The sequence below is a fragment of the Eptesicus fuscus genome, chromosome 16 (genome assembly GCF_027574615.1).
Source record: "Eptesicus fuscus isolate TK198812 chromosome 16, DD_ASM_mEF_20220401, whole genome shotgun sequence".
NCBI classification, from domain to species: domain Eukaryota; kingdom Metazoa; phylum Chordata; class Mammalia; order Chiroptera; family Vespertilionidae; genus Eptesicus; species Eptesicus fuscus.
In genome coordinates this window covers 1,770,235-1,787,133 of record NC_072488.1, presented here as the reverse complement: position 1 = coordinate 1,787,133, position 16,899 = coordinate 1,770,235, and the positions used below count along the sequence as shown (strand labels likewise).

The 16,899-nt window shown below is 61.4% G+C and overlaps 1 protein-coding gene across 1 annotated transcript in view; it reads right to left on the bottom strand.

Annotated features, from left to right (window-relative positions):
• The window catches only part of ASAP2 (ArfGAP with SH3 domain, ankyrin repeat and PH domain 2), a 92,151-nt gene extending 77,311 nt beyond the window's left edge, over nucleotides 1–14,840 (bottom strand). The window contains exon 1 of the mRNA XM_054727935.1: nucleotides 14,333–14,840. Within this exon, the coding sequence (XP_054583910.1) occupies nucleotides 14,333–14,458 (126 nt within the window). The 5' untranslated portion in view covers nucleotides 14,459–14,840. The remainder of the gene's footprint in view (nucleotides 1–14,332) is intronic.
• Between the last annotated feature and the right edge of the window lie 2,059 nt (nucleotides 14,841–16,899).

Here is a 16,899-nt window from a genome sequence, read left to right as displayed (position 1 = left end):
CGCAATCCCTGGATGCCAGGGGGGAGGGCCTCGGGGGCCCGGCCCCGCAGGACACAAGGCGCACAACACCCCACCCTCCCCTCCGCCTGCACGCTGACCAGGAGGGACGGAAGGGGGCGGCACACATCCCAGGTCTGTCCCAGGGACGGACGGACAGACAGGTGGACCAACAAATGGACCCATCAGTGGGCTGAAGGCTCGATGGACAGATGGATGGATGGACGGATGGATTAAAGAGGGAGGAACGAAGGGAGTCCAAGACTAGCTGCTCTAAGAGTCGAGGAGAAAGTGGTTCTGAGGGGCTGGGCCTGTGGGGGCCGGGGTGACAATGTAGCAGGAGAGGCGGCATGATGGACACACTGTTCCATGAGGAAGTTGTGCCTGCCTTGGGATGTGTTACGGAGGAGAGACTCTGATGGTCCTTAACCAAGATTTTCCTGGTCCTCGGATCGTTTCAAAGGATGGCGCGACAGCCCTGACTCTGCACATCCAACACGCTGACTTCTACACACACAGCAAGCCCGCTGAAGGGGGAGGCAGAAAACCACAGAATTAAGAAGACGACCTAGACCTTGACCTTCAACATTTCCGGAGACCCATGTGCTGGGCAGCATGCTGGGCTGAGGATGGGGAGAAAGGAAGACCAATTCCTGCCCCAGGCACCTCCCAGCCCCTCGCACAGCCGGGAGGGGCCCCTGAACACAACGGCAATCGGGAACGTGGAATCCTGGGATTCGCCGAGGTCGGCGGACAAACCACAGCGCTCATCCGGCCGTCCGGCGCTCCTCTGCAGCAGACCGGGACCCGGCCCGCCCGTCCGTCCGCGTGTCCACAGACAGCTGGCCTCACCGGCCCTCCTGCGCGGCCTCCGGGCCAACACTGCAGGCGGGAGGCGCTCCACAGAATTAGCTCCTCCGTGAACTCACTCACCAAAATCCCCCGGGAAGGCTCAGTCCCTCTTCACGGGGCCGCCCCCCCCCCCCCCCCCCCGCCCCGGGGAAGACAGGCTCCCCGCCCGCCGCAGCCAGGGGGGCGCACTTTTTAAAAATATGTATTTTTTATTGGTTTCAGAGAGGAAGGGAGAGGGAGAGAGAGGAACATCAATGATGAGAGGGAATCATTGATCGGCTGCCTCCTGCACGCCCCGCACTGGGGATCGAGCCCACAACCCGGCATGTGCCCGTGACTAGAATCGAACCCGGGACCCTTCAGTCCTTAGGCCGATGCTCTATTCCCTGAGCCAAACCAGCCAGGGCGAGTGCGCTCACTTCAACTCGTCTTAAGGACCAACCGAGACAGCAAGGATCGCGCCCTGCTGTGGCTCCCCGCGACCCTGGGGGCCCGGGAGCCTCCTTCTCTCTCCCTCCCTCCACGGCCTCAGCCTGTGCACGGGCCTCTGCTGTTTCTCTTTAACTGTAGGGTCTGTATTAAAAAATAAATCCTTACCCAATGAGGTGGAGAATCTGGAACCCTAAATCCATCCTCTTATTGGTTTTAGAGAGAGAGGAAGGGAAAGGGAGAGAGAGAAACATTGATCGGTTGCCTGCCACACACACCTGCAACCTGGGCGTGTGCCTTGGCCGGAATGGGTCCCATGACCTTTGGTGTCCGGGACGACACTCAGCCGATGGAGCCACACCGGCAGGACCCATGGCCTTTTCTAGGACCGAGGGTCACATGACGCCACAGAGAACCCCAACGGGCTTCCTGGCCGCCACTCTCCTCTCACAGGGCCTTTCTCCTACCTCCATGTTCTAACACGCCCATGGCTTGCTGGCTCCAATTATTCAGCCTAATAGGACATTTGTGGGGTGTTTTTTTTTTTGGAAAAACAATAGCAAATTTCTGAAATACTCCTTTGCAGCCACCGTTCCTCCCTCTTTCAGACCAAACACCTAACAAAGCGTCAGAGCAGCTCGCAGCATCTGTGGGCGGAGCAGGCCTATGGCCCTCGTCCAGGCGCCGGGAGGGAGGGAGGCAGGGAGGCAGGGAGGCCCGTAAATTAAAAGAGCAAATGAAACGGGAGCCCCGAGAGACCGCCTATTCGCTACGACTACAGCGCTGCGCCCTGAGATCGATCAGACCCTCACGTGGCTCTGGCCGTAAGGAAGGCTGCCCGTCCAACGCTGAGCTTCCGGCGCAGCTGCCGCAGGTGAGAAATCACGCTCCCGGGACAGACACCGGTTCTGGGAAACAGAGGCGGCCGCGGGCCGGAAGGAGCCGCCGTTACCTGTCGTGCCGTTACCTGTCATCGCCAACGCAGCAGCTTCGGGTGTGGCGGGGAGGCAGGGAGACAGGCCTGGCCTGAAATCCCATGTTACAGCTCCCTCCCCCCCCCTCCCCCCGCAGCCCGCTTTGGAATCCTTCCTTTAAAAAGAAAACACACGGGGAAAAAGAAAGAGAAGACACAGGCCCTGACGGGGTAGCTCAGTTTGTGAGAGCATTGTCCCAATACCCCAAGGTTGTGGGTTCGACCCGTGGTCAGGACACATACAAGCAGCAGCCAATGAATCTATCTATATCTATATCTATATCTATATCTATATCTATATCTATATCTATACCTGTATCTACATATAAAAGAGGTAATATGCAAATTAGGCTGGGATGCCGTAACAGTCACGACCAGTCAGGAGGAGGCTGCGCGTGCAGGTGAGGCCTGGAGCGGAGACGGAGACAGAGACGGGGGGGGGGGGGGGGCCTCCCCGAGCTGCTGTGCCGCTGCACCGACTCGGGCAGCCCCGGAGCGGACACAGACAGGGGGGTGTGGGGGGGCCTGGGGCAGAAGTCAGGCCCGGGTCCCAGCCGCCCAGGGCGCCAGTCGGGCCTGACTTCCGCGGCGGCCTGAGCAGTGGGAGAGGACAGGCTCCCGAGGGTCTCACGTACCCCAGCAGGGAGCTGAGATTTCATCCCACGGGAGCAGGAAGAGGGAAGACGTCAAGCATGGAGCCCCCTGGTCTTGCTTTCGTTTTAAGTGAACATCCTGGTGGCCGTGGGAAGGGTCAGTTTAGACAGCTGCAGTGTGTTTGGGCCCAGGACAAGGAGACGGATGTTGGGAACCAGGACCAGACACAGGCAGTGGATCAGAGACATGTGTACGAGGAAACCTGGCGGGACGATCTGGCTGATGACACAGGGGTGAAAGCAAACAAAGTAAGTGGCATTAGCCCGGGTTTCCCAGTTGGGGCAACTTCGCTGACTGGGCGATTCCAATAACTGGGAGACGGCGGCGAGGAAAAGGAACAGAGCGAGGGGGCGGGCTCAGCTCGGCAACAGCCAAACCATTAGGACAGAAGACATGCTTAGCGCTCTTTCTCTGCCTTCAGCCACCACCGTGTCAGCCTCATGTGCCATCTCTTCTCCTAATCAAGGACGTTATCTACCTACCACACACTCCGATCACCTACATTAGCTCTCCTGCACGACCCCTTAAAATACTTCCCCGAGTCACGCACTGCTCTGTGAGGATGGGCCTTCCAAGATGAGGAAAAGTTATGAGCCCACAGAGATGGATAAAGAGATGCTGGTTGCTCAATGTTTAACCGTGAAAATCAGATACTGGATGTGGTCACGCCAGAGGCGTAATTTTCACGAGCCAGTGTCTCTTTACCGAAGTGTCACCCTTCAGAAGAGATCCTCTCAAAGAATACAGCGCAGAGCACTCGTCTGGGCTGCCTGCTAAAACGTAGGACCACACCCTGAAAAACTCTCCTTCTAGAGCTCGTTCTGGTGGATAAACCTCCCTCCGAGTAAAGCAATTATGTAATAAAAGTGTAATATGCAAACCGACCCAACGCCGGAACGGCGAGCAGGTGTCAGGCCGGCCAAGGTGCATGCCAGCGGGCAGAGGGAGGGGACGGCGATGGGGTGGGGGGAGGGGAGGCAGGAACCAGGGGTGGCGGGGCGATGGGGGCTGTTGCCATTCCCTGATCGCCTCCCGCAGAGGGAGGCCACGGGCGGCAGCAGCGGCGGGACGATTCGGGGCAGGACCGCCCAGCACCCTCCCCAGATAGGCCTGCTGGGGTTGTCTCCCGCAGAGGGAGGCCACCAGTGGCCGCGGCGCAATTGGGGGCAGGGCTGGCCGCTCACTGCCTGTGCCATCCCCATCGGCCCGCCGGTCACCTCCTGCAGAGGGAGGCCAGACTGCGGCTTAGGCCCGCTCCCCTCAGCCATCAGTAGGACATCCCCTGAGGGCTCCCAGGCTGTGAGAGGGGGCAGGCTGGGCTGACGAACAGCCCCCCGCCCAGTGCCCGAATTTCATGCACCGGGCCTCTAGTCTATGATAATAAAAGCGTAATATGCTAATTAGACTGGACGGCCAAACAGCGGAACGACCATCCAGACGACCATCCGGACGACCTTCCGGACGAAGCCGGGGCTGCGAGGGCCAAGCCCCTTGCAGGAATTTCGTGCATCGGGCCTCTCGTACGTAAATAAGTGGAAGAAGAAATCAGTGTTTCTCTCTGTCTCTCTCTCTCCCTCAAACCAATAAATAAAATTATAAAGAGAACCCAGGGCCCCAAAGGTTTGAAAACACAGCCCAGGAGTGAAGAGGAGAGAGAAGGCGGGGAAGGAGGAAGAGAGAATGCTCAGCTGCCCCGATGGCAGCGTGAGCAGCGATTCCCCCGGGAAACGCCGGGAACAGCAGCGGGGAGGAGGGGAGAGAGGAAGGTGGGCCGTGGAGAGCCGCCTTGTCTCCCTGGGGCGTGCGCTGTGCTCTCCCCGAGACAGACCACCCAGCCGCACCCGTTCCGAACCTCAGGCCCGCCACGGGGCAAGCACAGCCGCGGCCACGGAGGCGCCGGTTGGTTCCGGCGGCCCAGCAGCCTGCGGGGTAAACACACCTCGTTCCCGTTTGCAAGAAAAGGAAAGACAAACAGGAGAACGGACAGGTGAGGAGACAACCAGGAACCCCCATCGGGACCTTCTGTCAAGGCGTGAGCGGGCTCCCTGGGGACCGAGCCAGGGTGACGCTCACAGAAAGACGCAGCCGAAGAGCCACCCTAAGCCGCCAACCCAACGGGCTGGCTCCCGGCTGGGCGCCCCCCAGGGACCGCCCACCCCGGCCGGCGGAGCGGGGCCGGTGGCCGACGCCGATTTACCAGCGCCCGGGACCTTTCCACTCACTTATTTTGCAACCAAAGACCCGGCAGGCAACTCTCCCAACTTCCACGGTATCTTCCCAACACTCCGCGCCCGCAGGCACCGCAGGGAAATGTCCATCACGTCCAGGAGTCCCGCGTCCCCGCCCCCTCGGATGGCTGTCGGAAAGCAGACAGGAGATGACACGTGTGGACAGTGCGGCGGAGCCGGGACTCTAAACGGCGGTTAGACTGTGCAGTGGTGCGGCCGCTCTGGACCAGAGTCACCCCACGAGCCAGCAACCTCACTCCCGGGTGTACGCCCGACAGGACCGAAAACTCACACATCCACCCAAGACCTTGGACAAGCACGTTCACAGCGGCACTCTTCACGGTAGCCCCAAACTGGAAGCAACGCAACTGTCCATCAACTGGTAAATGGGTAAAAAAAAAAAAATGCATATCCATACTTTGGAATATTTCTCAGGGAGAAAAAGGAATGAAGCACAGATGCAAATACAGCCAGGATGAACCCTGAAAACGTGTCTGCTGAGGGGAAGCCAGGCACACGAGGCCGCCCACTGTACGGTCCTGGGATCCGAGTTCCATCACAGGAAACGTCCAGAACAGAGAAGTCCACAGGGGCAGGAAGACGGGCTGTCGGGGCCGAGGGGAAGGGGTCATGGGAGGGGCTGCGAAGGGGGTGGGGCTCCGCCCAGGTGATTAAAAAAAAGCTCTGGACCTGGATGCGGGGATGGCTGGACAATCCCGTGAAAATATGGAAATCATCCCTGAACTGGGCACCATGGAGAGGGTGAATGGGATGGCATGTGATTGCTGCCAACTGAAAAAGGCAACAACAAATATAAGTGTCTCTGGAAGTCATAGAAAGGGTTTTTTAAAATGTATTTTTATTGATCAGAGAGAGAAAGGGGGAGGGAGCGGGAGGGGGGGGGAGAGAGAGAGAGAGAGAGAGAGAGACAGAGAGAGAGAGAGAGAAACATCAGTGATGAGAGAGAATCACTGATCGGCTGCCTCCTGCACGCCCCCCACTGGGGATCGAGCCCACAACCCAGCCTGTGCCCTGACCGGGAATGGAACTGGGACCTCCTGGGTCATAGGTCAGCATTCACACACTGAGCCATGCCGGCTGGGCAGTTTATTTATTTTTTAATCAAACTGCAGATATAATTCAGAACTACACTTGCTTGTTAGGGCTACAGACTCGCCGTGGCTTGCTGACTTTTATCCCCACCACTGATCTCAGAGCCCTGACAAACGCAACCCACGTGACGGACGCCGAGAACCAGAATCTCCGGATACAAACCACCGAGCACCTTTCTGTCCGAGACCAGATGGGCAGGGCGGCGACCTGCCCAAGGTCACCCGGCCTCAAGGTCACCCGGCAAGGGGAGGGCCCACGTGAAGCGAGCCCCAGCGCGCCTAACTCCGCGGCTCGTGCCCTTTCCCCTCCACCACAGAAACCGCGCCAAACCCACAGAGCCGTGTGGAAACCTCAGCTTCCTGGTGGAGAACGCGGCTCCGCCCCGCCCCGGGGCACCGCGCTTAGAACCTCGGCATCGGAAAACCAGTGTTTCCTTAGAGCTCAGCCGCCAGACGGTGCACCGACCCCGGGGCTGTGACGGCGAGCATCACCCGCCCCCGAGACGCAGCGCCCAGCGGAGACACGGTCGAGGCCGCTCCGAGGGGCCCTGGGCCAGCCCCGGTGAAGGCCGGTCTGTCCTTGTCAGTTCCCGCAGGCGGGAAGGTCACTTAGAGGGCACCCGATGCTAAGCACCTCCCGGGGCTCGGCGTCCGTGACCGTCTGGGCCCCCGGGCAATCTCAGCGACCGGTCTGGCCTGCAGACGACAGGGGGTCCGTTCAGGGGCCCCCGGGAGTGAGACCCCCAAGGACAGGCGAGGATGCGAATCGCAGGCGGCTGCTAGTTGCGGGCGAGGGACCTGCAGCCGCGTCACTTGTCTGAGCCCCGGTTTCGTCACGTACGAAACAGAGGTCACGCCAGGCCCGGCGTCAGGTTCGACAGCCGATTCGAAACACAGCACAGCCCCTAACGCAGCGGTCGGCAAACGGCGGCTCGCGAGCCACAGGCGGCTCTTGGGCCCCTTGAGTGTGGCTCTTCCACAAAACACCACGGCCTGGGCGAGTCTATTTTGAAGAAGTGGCGTTAGCAGAAGTTTACGTTTAAAAAATGTGGCTCTGAAAAGAAATTTCAGTCGTTGTCCTGTTGATGTTTGGCTCTGCGGACTGATGAGTTTGCCGACCACGGCCCTAACAGAACGAGGCTCCCAGGAATGCCAGCCACTGGCGTTCGAGTTTAAGAAGAACACACACAGCCGCAGCAGGAACGGGCTTTGTGGGGCACCGGGGAACGAGGCCCCGGCCTGACCACCTGCTGGGACCCGAGACAAGGGCTTCATCGTCAGAGGGAACTGCCCCCCCACCTCCCCCGCCCCCGTTTCCTGGCAGCGGCTGAGCATGTACAAAGGCACGCACACAGCACCCCGGCAGGCGTGCCCATGACGTCACCGTGATCCCGTTAGCGGGCAGCCCTGCCAGGCGGGCCCGGCCAGCTGGGGCGTGGTGGCGGCGGGAAGCGTGTCCGTAGCCCAGGCCCGCGGCGGGAGGCAGTGGGCAGCGGCGAGCCTGTCCAGAAGCGGCCGCTCAAGAAGCGCGAGAGGCCCCTGGCCACAGCGCGGGCGGTCACGGGGGACGGGCGTGGAGGCCTCCCGGGGCCCGGGTCTGCCAGAGCCGCTCTGGTGCCAACACGCCGGGTCCGAACCCGCCCCCGCCCCCTGGCTCTGCGACCTCGGCCGAGTGGCTCAGGCTCTCTGGGCCTTCCGGGGTTTTTGTAAGAATTACACCGGTCCATCGCTGATGCATCTAAAGAAATCCAAGCGGGCCCGGCGCACAGGGAGGGCCCAGCAAATGCCAGAGAGCAAAGACGGGAGGGGAAACCCAGCGGTGACGGTGGCACTGCAGCCCCGTCCCGGACCCCCAGGCACGCTGAGGGACAGCAGCATCGGCTCAGACGGGCAGCCTCCCGGTTCACGGCAGACCGCCGGTCCCCAGAGCTCTCCGCCTGCAGGCTGCTCCCTGATCCGCACTGAGAGCATGGCCGGGGGTCCCTGCTGATTGTGGCTGGGTAGCCACATGAACTGGTGTGTTTTTTTTTAAACTTTAACATGTTTTTGTTGATTTCAGAGAGGAGCGGTGAGGGAGAGAAACATCAGTGATGAGAATCATTGATCGGCTGCTTCCTGCGCACCCCGCACTGGGGATCGAGCCCGCAATCCAGGCACGTGCCCTCCCTGGGAATCAAACCCGGGACCCTTCAGTTCACAGGCTGACACTCTACCCACGGAGCCAAATCGGCGAGGTCACATCACAGTGAATCCTGACCTGTCAGTTGTGAATTTACATTATTTCTCCCCATGTACAAAGTCATTCCCCCACCAACAGTGTTCCTGGATGTGTGTGGAGGCAGAAAGGAAAGCAGAATGCTTTATCAAGACTGTGCTTCAAGCCCTAACTGGTGTGGCTCAGTGGATAGAGCGTCGGCCTGCAGACTGAAGGGTCCTGGGTTCGATTCTGGTCAAGGGCATGTACCTTGCTTGCAGGCACATCCCCAGTAGGGGGCGTGCAGGCGGCAGCTGATGGATGTTTCTCTCTCGTCGATGTTTCTAACTCTCTCTCTCTCTCCCTCCTCTCTGTAAAAAAAATCAATAAAAAATATATATTGAAAAAAAAAAAGATTTTGCTTCAACAACTTTGGGACAAATGAAAAGTCCTAAATTCTTGGCGCCAAAAAAAAAAAAAAAAGCTCAGGCCCCGCCCCCCGCGATGAAGCCAGCATCTCAGGGCGGGGCGCCCCCGGGGTCCGCGCAGCCAGGCGCCCGGCCCAGAACGTGCTTCTCCCGCTTCCACGGGCACAGAGTGTACCTGGACGTGGCGGGACGACGGGCTCTGACTCAGAGGCCTGAGGTGAGACGCTCATGTCTGACAGGCTCGCGGGGTGGGCCCTGCTTGGAACGGCGAGGTCTGAGCACCGGGCACGGCGCTCTGCAGGGACGGATGCCGGGACCCGCACTCCGGATCCTCACCTGAGGCTATTTTCCCGTGGATGTTTAGAGAGAGTGGGAGGGAGGGGGAGAGGCAGAGAGAGAGAAGCATGGATGTGAGAGAGACACGCAGGTTGCCTGCCTCCCACATGGGCCCTGACCAGACCGGGGCCCGGGATCGAGCCCGCAACCGAGGTGCGTGCCCTAGACCAGAACGGAACCCGGGACCCTTCCGGGGGCAGGCCGACGCGCTGCCCACTGGGCCACACTGGCGCGGGTGCTCGTGAGGAACTCCGTGCGCACCCCAGAGCCCACGCGGGGCAGGCGGGCTCGCCATGCTTGTGCTCCATGAAGCTAGGCTCCGGGGCCTAGGAATGTGGGTGCAGGAGGAGAATCGGGGGCTGCTCCCAGCTCCTGCCCCGAGCAGCCTGCTGCGGAGTGGGTGGCTGGGAAAATCCAACCGGAAGAGCAGCTGGCCACCACGGCGGGAGGGACCCATATTGACCGATGGCAGGAAGGGCCCGGCGTGACTAAAGCATCTGGCCACTCCCCAGACCTCACATGCCAACCACACGCCACACAGGCCTCCCAACCCCAGCCCCGGGCGCCGGGCCGCTCCCTCCCAGGGCGGGGCTGGACCCTGGGGCAGCCAGGCCCGGGCCGATGGCACTGGCTGGTGTGTAGGACGCGTGTCCCTCCCCCTGAGCTGCAGGTTCCTTCACCGAGGACTCCCTCCCCGGCGGGCCAGTCCCCGCCCCTCGCTCAGCGGGGCTCAGTGAGTCCCCAGCGCCCGCTCCAGCAGCAGCACTGACACAGCTTACTGTTACCCACAAAAAGGGAGAAAAATTAAATGGGGGGGACGGGGGAGGGGGCCACGAAGAGAGGATCTCTTCTTCCTCGAGTGACTCCAACGTTTCGGAACACGTAAGGCCAGATTTCAGGACACGGACAGCACCCTAGGGGGGCCGTGTGCCCACAGAACCTCCCTCCAAACACACAAGCGCATGGGCAAGAGGGGGGCGTCCTCCGGCCGACAGAGTCAGCGACTGTCCGTCTGGGGTCATTTGGAAGAGCCGTCTGTCAGACAAGTCACAAAGGGCCGGGATTCAGATTCACATGCTTTTCTCTCTTTCTTTAAATATATGTATTTTTTTTTTATTGATCTCAGAGAGGAAGGGAGAGGGAGAGAGAGAGAGAGAGAGAGAGAGAGAGAGAGAAACGTCAGTGATGAGAGAGAATCATGGATCCGCCGCCTCCTGCACGCCCCCCACTGGGGATCAAGTCGGAAACCTGGGCCTGTGCCTGAGCGGGAATCGAACCCATGACCTTCTGGTTCGTAGGTCGACGCTCAACCCCTGAGCCGCGCCGGCTGAACCAGAATCGCATTCTTGCCTGTAGAGCCGAGAGGCCGGGTTCCCACCCTGACCGCTGGGGAGGGCAGCAAGGCCCCTGGGGGCAGCCCGGACAAGCACCCCGGATGCTCACCCCACCCCTGCAGTTAGAACCCTGGGCAGTGACAGCACTGAGGTCTCCAAGGTAACCAAGGACAACAGAGCAGAGCAAGATGGCCCCGGAGGGAGGAGATTAAATTTTACATCTCCCGCGTCAGCGTCAAATTTGTTTAAAACTACGTTTGCCACCGAGCCAAGCAGGCACGGCAGGATGCAGGATGCTCTGCAGGAGAGTGTCACCATACACGCGGAATTTCTAAGGAGGACACAATTTCTCCCTATTTTGAGACAATTTCAAAATACCCAGAGACTCAAAGAAACTGAGACAGAAATAACCCACACCCCCCAAAAAAAGGGAGGGGGGGGGGAGAGCTGGCCTTACAGATGTATGCCATCACGACGTATGTTTTTCCCATTATTTCCAAAAACACAGGGCGTATTCCACAGGGCAGCACCGGACTTCACGCTAAAATTGTGCAAAAGTAATGATTTCACCCGGAGAAAGGGATCAAGTGAAAAATTTAAAACACAGTTAGGTGCTGACCTGTTTCCCGAGAGAGCTGCTTAAAAAAATAAACATGGGTTTAACAACCATAAAAAAAATAAACATGGGTTTAATCAAAACAAAACAAAACATGGGTTTAGTAGTCGATTTTCATTCCCTCACTCACTGAGCCATTCACGTCTCCCCCGCCCTCCCCGCCCTCATGCAAATCTCACGTGGGGGCCCCCGGTCCGCCCCGGTCCTGCGGCTTAACCACAACCTGTTAAGCGGCGAGCGCTCATCACACGGGTTGTCTGCCAGGCTCTGTGCTGCGTCTGTGCTCGTTACACCCTCACCGCCGCCTCCCGCTCCCCGGCCTGAGAGGGGAGGAAACGCGAGCCTTGGGTAGCTCCCCGGAGCCCACACACCTGGCGAGCGGTGGACTCTGAACTTGAACCCAGGTCTGGCGGACAAAGGAGTCATTCAGAGAACCCAGCCTCCCGGAGGAACAGGAAGCAGCATCTGTTTCTGAAAACAGCATGGAGCCCCGTGCAAATTCCAGCGCTCCAGCTCTGTAACCCGGAGCGGAGGGACCTCGCTGCGCCCGCGTTTCCTCGCGTGGAAAGCAGGGGTGAGGAGTACATGCCACATGGATGTGAAAGCCATAGCATGGGGGAGGGGGACCCCGCAGCTACCCAGAGCCCAGCTGCAGGTGCGCATGAAGAAATAAAAAAGCACATTTCAGCCGTACACGAGCTTCAGCAGGCCACAGAGGTTAAGCCGTTCAAAACGAGTTTCCTCATTCAGGACTCACTTGTTAGAGCACAGGACCGAGGGGCTGCACGGCTTCACGTGTGTCTGTTAAACCGGTAACTTCCTGTCGCATACCCACTCTCGGGCCTCTCTTCAGCAGCAAATAGAGCTGCACGTTAAAAACCAAAGTATGTGGCCCTGACCGGTGTGGCTCAGTGGATAGAGCGTCGGCCTGCGGACTGAAGGGTCCCAGGTTTGATTCCAGTCAAGGGCATGTACCTTGGTTGCGGGCACATCCCCAGTGGTGGTTGTGCAGGAGGCAGCTGATTGATGTTTCTCTCTCATCGATGTTTCTGACTCTCTATCTCTCTCCCTTCCTCTCTGTAAAAATATATGAAAAAAAACACAACCCAAAGTATGTGGGCATCACCGGGCAATAAAACCACAAATGGGCCGGGTTTTTGGTAAACACCCTGGAAAGGGCATTATTTAAACGCGTCCGCAGTGATTCCTCTCAGGAGGCTAACGAACCCCTTGCAAACCTCGCTCTCAGAAATCCAAGCTCAACCGGCCACCGGCCCAGGGTGCAGACCGGATCTGCTTCACGTCAGACAGCCCTGCGACGAGTTCAACCTCCTCATCTTGGAGGCCTCAGCCGATTCATGGGCTCCGAGGGCAAGGCGGAGCAAGCCTGCCGTGGAATAAGATGACCGAATCCCGTCTCTCCCGTCGGCCCAGTCCCCAAGCTCCCCGGCGTGGTGTGCGGAAAAGCCCTTTGGAAGGACACGCCGGAGACGGACGGGACCCACAGAGAGGCTGTGCCCGTTTCCAGGGCCGTTCCTTCTGCCCAGCTTCCCCACCCCCGGCACCGGTGAGAACATGGAGCTGGCACGCTGCCGCGGGGAAAGGAAACAGAACTCGCAGCCCGGTCAGGCCTTCCTCAAGGCCCCGGGCACCAAGCTCCCTTCCCTTCAGAACGAGCCCGCTTCCGCTCTGGGTGCCACCATCCCATGAACATTACTAACGGCGTATTCTCAAAACACCACGAACAGGTTTCTCTTGCCCAGCACTTGGGGGGGGGGGGGGGGGACTTTTCGAGGCCCTCCCATCCGCCTCATCTGAAGGCATTATTTTTAAGCCTCGCTGATACAAGCAGAATTAAGTGAGGTGGGATCGCAGAACTCACGGTGACTAAATGAGGTTTGCAAGCAGGTCTCCTCTGCAAAAAGAGGGGGGGAGGGGAGGGGGAGGCTGGGAGGAGGCCCTAGCTACACTTAACACAGTCAGAGTGCTGAATCTGTTACTTTGACTTGGCCTGTTATTGACTGTGTCTCCAAAGGAAAAAAAAAATCCCATTAAGAGAAACATTCTGGATTTCCACCCCCCACCCCCCACCCCCCACCTCCCAAGCAACTCCTAACAGCAAACGCTTTGTTCCAGGGACCAAAGAAATGAATGCCGTCGCCTAACTTAAAGCTCTCGGGTGACCTCCCCCCGTCCCCCATCATCTCCTAAATGTTAGAATCCACAGCACCCACAATGCCCCCATTTTAGGGCTGGAACTAGACGTTCCGGCCAAGAGAAACTCCATCATCTCCTGAAGTCCACAGGGGCGCACGGCTGGCTGGTGAGCCGGCTCCCCAGGCTCCCCATCGGGAGCCAAGCAGGGTGCCGGGAACTGGACCCCCAGGGTCTGGGGCCCGCATCGCGGCCTGGGAAGGACGCAGGACCGGTCCCTGCGGAGACGGCAGGGCCCCGAGGGCGGGGAGGTCAGAAGCTGCCCCGAACCGGCCGGCGGCGGCCCTGCGCTCCCCGACCCGCCCTCCCCACCCGCCCGCGGCGGCGTCCTCCCCGCAGGATGTGGCGGGCTGGCCGGCGGGGCCCTGGGCGCGATGACGCTGCGCCTTAGCCAAACCAGGCCTGTCGCAGGCCGGCGGGGAGGGGCGGCCGGAGGGGCAGGTGAGACGCAGGTAACGGGGGCGGCGACCCCAGGCCTCGGGGCCAGAGCCCGGCTCCACGCAGCGCCCCCCGCACTCCTCCCCGGCGCCGCGCGGGGTCCCCTCGGGCCTTCCCGGCCAAGGTGTGCACCCCTGTCCCGGGGGCCGGCTCCCCGGACGGAGGCGGCCGGAGGGGCGCTCCCCGCGCAGGTCGGGAGGCGGGCGCGCCAGGACCCGGCCCCGCTCTCCGCCCGCCCGGCCTTCGGGCCACAGTGGGGCGGGGACCCGGGGGAGCCGGGGGGCCGGGGCCCCGCGAGGGACGTGGGGGCTGGGCGGGGGCCCTAAAAAGGGGCCCAGGTGGCCACCAGCCACGTCCCCCGAGCCTCCTCCACGGAACAAAGGGCCTCAGTGTCGGGCGTGGGGAGCCGGCCGCGTCCGGACCGGGAGGAAAAGAAACTTTTCCCGGGAGGCGGGGGGGGGGGGGGGCCGGGGCCGGGGCCGGCGGCCGGGGCGGCGCCCCCTGCGGCCCGAGCCGCGCGCGCTCACCTCCTCGATGGCGGCCACGGTGTGGCGGCACTGCGCCGTGCGCGTGGTGAAGCTCGAGGCCGTGGGCGCCTTGTAGTCCTCATGGGTCTCGGCCACGAATTCCGACACGGAGATCTGGTCCGGCATCGCCGCGGCCGGGCGCCGGGCAGGGCCGCTCAGCCGCCGCGCGGGCTCCCTCCTCCGGCCGCCTGGACGCCGCCTGGGCCGCCCTCGCCGCCCGCCCGGTCCGCGGACAACGGGGAGCGCCGGGGCGCGGGCCGCCGGGGCCCCCGGAGCCGCCGCAGGGGCGGCCGCAGGGCGCGGGAGGGCCGGCCGCGGGCCCGGGCGGCGGGAGCAGGGGCGGCGCGCGCAGCCCCGCGCAGCTCGGGCCCGGCCCGTCCGCCCGCCGCGCCGAGCGCTCCGCCGCCGCCGCCGCCGCCTGCGCTGCCGAGCGAGCCCCCGGGCGGACGCGCAGAGCCGGCGGGAAGTGCCCGCCACCCAGCCGCGGGCCCCGAGCGCGTCCGGCGGAGAGGGGCGGGCCCGGGCCGGGGGCGGCGGCCGGCGGGGCGCGGGGCGGGGCGGCGCCGAGGGCCGGGCGGCCAATCCGCGCGCTCGCCGCCGCCGGGGAGCCGGGCCCGCAGGAAGCCGGCGGCGCGCGCCCGGCCCGCCGACCGCTCGCCCCGCGCCGCGCGCCGCATTGTCTCGGCGTTCGGACCCCGCGCCGCAGGCTGGGGTTCGACGACGCGCCCCGCGGGGCCGGGCCGGCGGCGGACGGAGCGCGGCGGGCTCCCCCGGGCGGGCAGGTCCCCGGCGCCGACCCCCTCCCGGCTCCGCGAGGGCGCGCGCAGGATGCGCTCGGCCACCCGGCCAGGCCCAGCCCCAGCCACTCCTCGGCCCGTCCCCCCCACCCCACCCCCCCCCCTCCCCACCCCACCCCACCCGGCCTGGAGCTTTCTGCCCCCCCACTCCACGCCCCCCCAGCCGCCAGGCCCGCCCCGCCCGTCCCGCGAGGGAGAAAGTGTGAGGCGCTCGCCCCCTACCGGACGGTGCGCTCCGCCCCGGGCGCGCACTTGGCGTGACCCGTGCCTCCTGCTCGCCCACCGTCTGGCTGCGGTTCTGTAAGGGGCAGGAAGCGACCACAGCCCTGACCGGTGTGGCTCAGTGGATAGAGCGTCGGCCTGTGGACTGGAGGGTCCCGGGTTCAATTCCGGTCAAGGGCATGTACCTTGGTTGCGGGCACATCCCCAGTAGGAGGTGTGCAGGAGGCAGCTGATCGATGTTTCTCTCTCATTGATGTTTCTAGCTCTCTATCCCTCTCCCTTCCTCTCTGTAAAAAGTCAATAAAATATATTTTTTTAAAAAGAAGCGACCATAGAGGAGTGCGTTCTGCTCAGTGTACACTCCTGGTCCTTGGCCTGAGGACGCAGGGAGGAGGTGGGGATTGCTTTTATATGGAAGACCAGGGCCCCAGAGCGCCCGGTGTGGCCCAGAGGGGGTTCAAACCCACGTCCCCCTGACACATCCGAGGCCTTCAGGGTGCTCACGGCCCCCTAGCAAACATCCCAGTCGTGTTCCTGAGCTAATGCAGGTAGAGGGCATTCTGGGTTATTTGGTTACTCGGTTTTAGGGTCCTAGGCCGGTACCCACCCTGTAAGGCACCTGAATCACCGAGCTTCCTCAGACCGTTTCCGAGAGAATGTGCAGCAACAGCGGGCAACTCTCATCCCCTACAGATGTTCCTGTAACAGCTCTCCTGGTTATTTCTAAAAATCCGGAAGCCCCGAAGACACGAGCCCAAGAAAATCACACCCTCTAACTCCACACCGGGCTGGGCCTGGTTCCTGTGGCTGCCAGCCATGGAGCCAAGAGAAACTTGACAAAAACCTTTTGTGCATCGGAAAAGGAGGAAGTGAGAGAGACGCTGGAAACTCCATACGTCAGACCAAGCGTGGCCGCCGCGGCAGGACCGTGGGCCAGTCAAACACCCTTCCTTAAGCTCCCATGTAAGAATGTGCCCTATGAGGTGGCGGCCTGGGTCAGACGTGACGTACGTCCTCTGGTATTTTAGCAGCATTGCCTGGAAGGTTCGCTCTCTGCCGTAGCTGTGTTAGTGGGTCAGGACTGCACGAGGCAAGAAGTTACCATTTTAGAATTTTAGAACCTGTAGCATTTCTTCTCGTATCCTCCTTATATGTGTAGTTCTCTCCCCCCCCCCCGCCCCCCGCTTTAGTGTCTTGGGTGGTTTCCTCTCTTTGCAACGTGCCACAACGCAAGCCTGTGCGTATTATTTACGTGAACACGTCCTCTCCCGCTCCGGGCGGACTCGGGTCCTGCCTCGCTGGTTTTGCAGCTACAGGTGTTGCTGTTGCTCACGGACTCTGCAGCACGTCCGGGCTCACGTCCCAAGTCCTGTTTGACGGAGGACTCCATCTGTCGGGCGATGAGGATTTAAGAAGAGACAGTACTGTTTTTCTCAGCATCAGCCGGACAGATCAAGACCCCTACAAGGACACAGTTAGCCTTCGAGTTTTCTCCTGTTCTCCTTTCTTTCTGGTTTAATATAACTTCCCAGGTACTAAAGGGCCCTC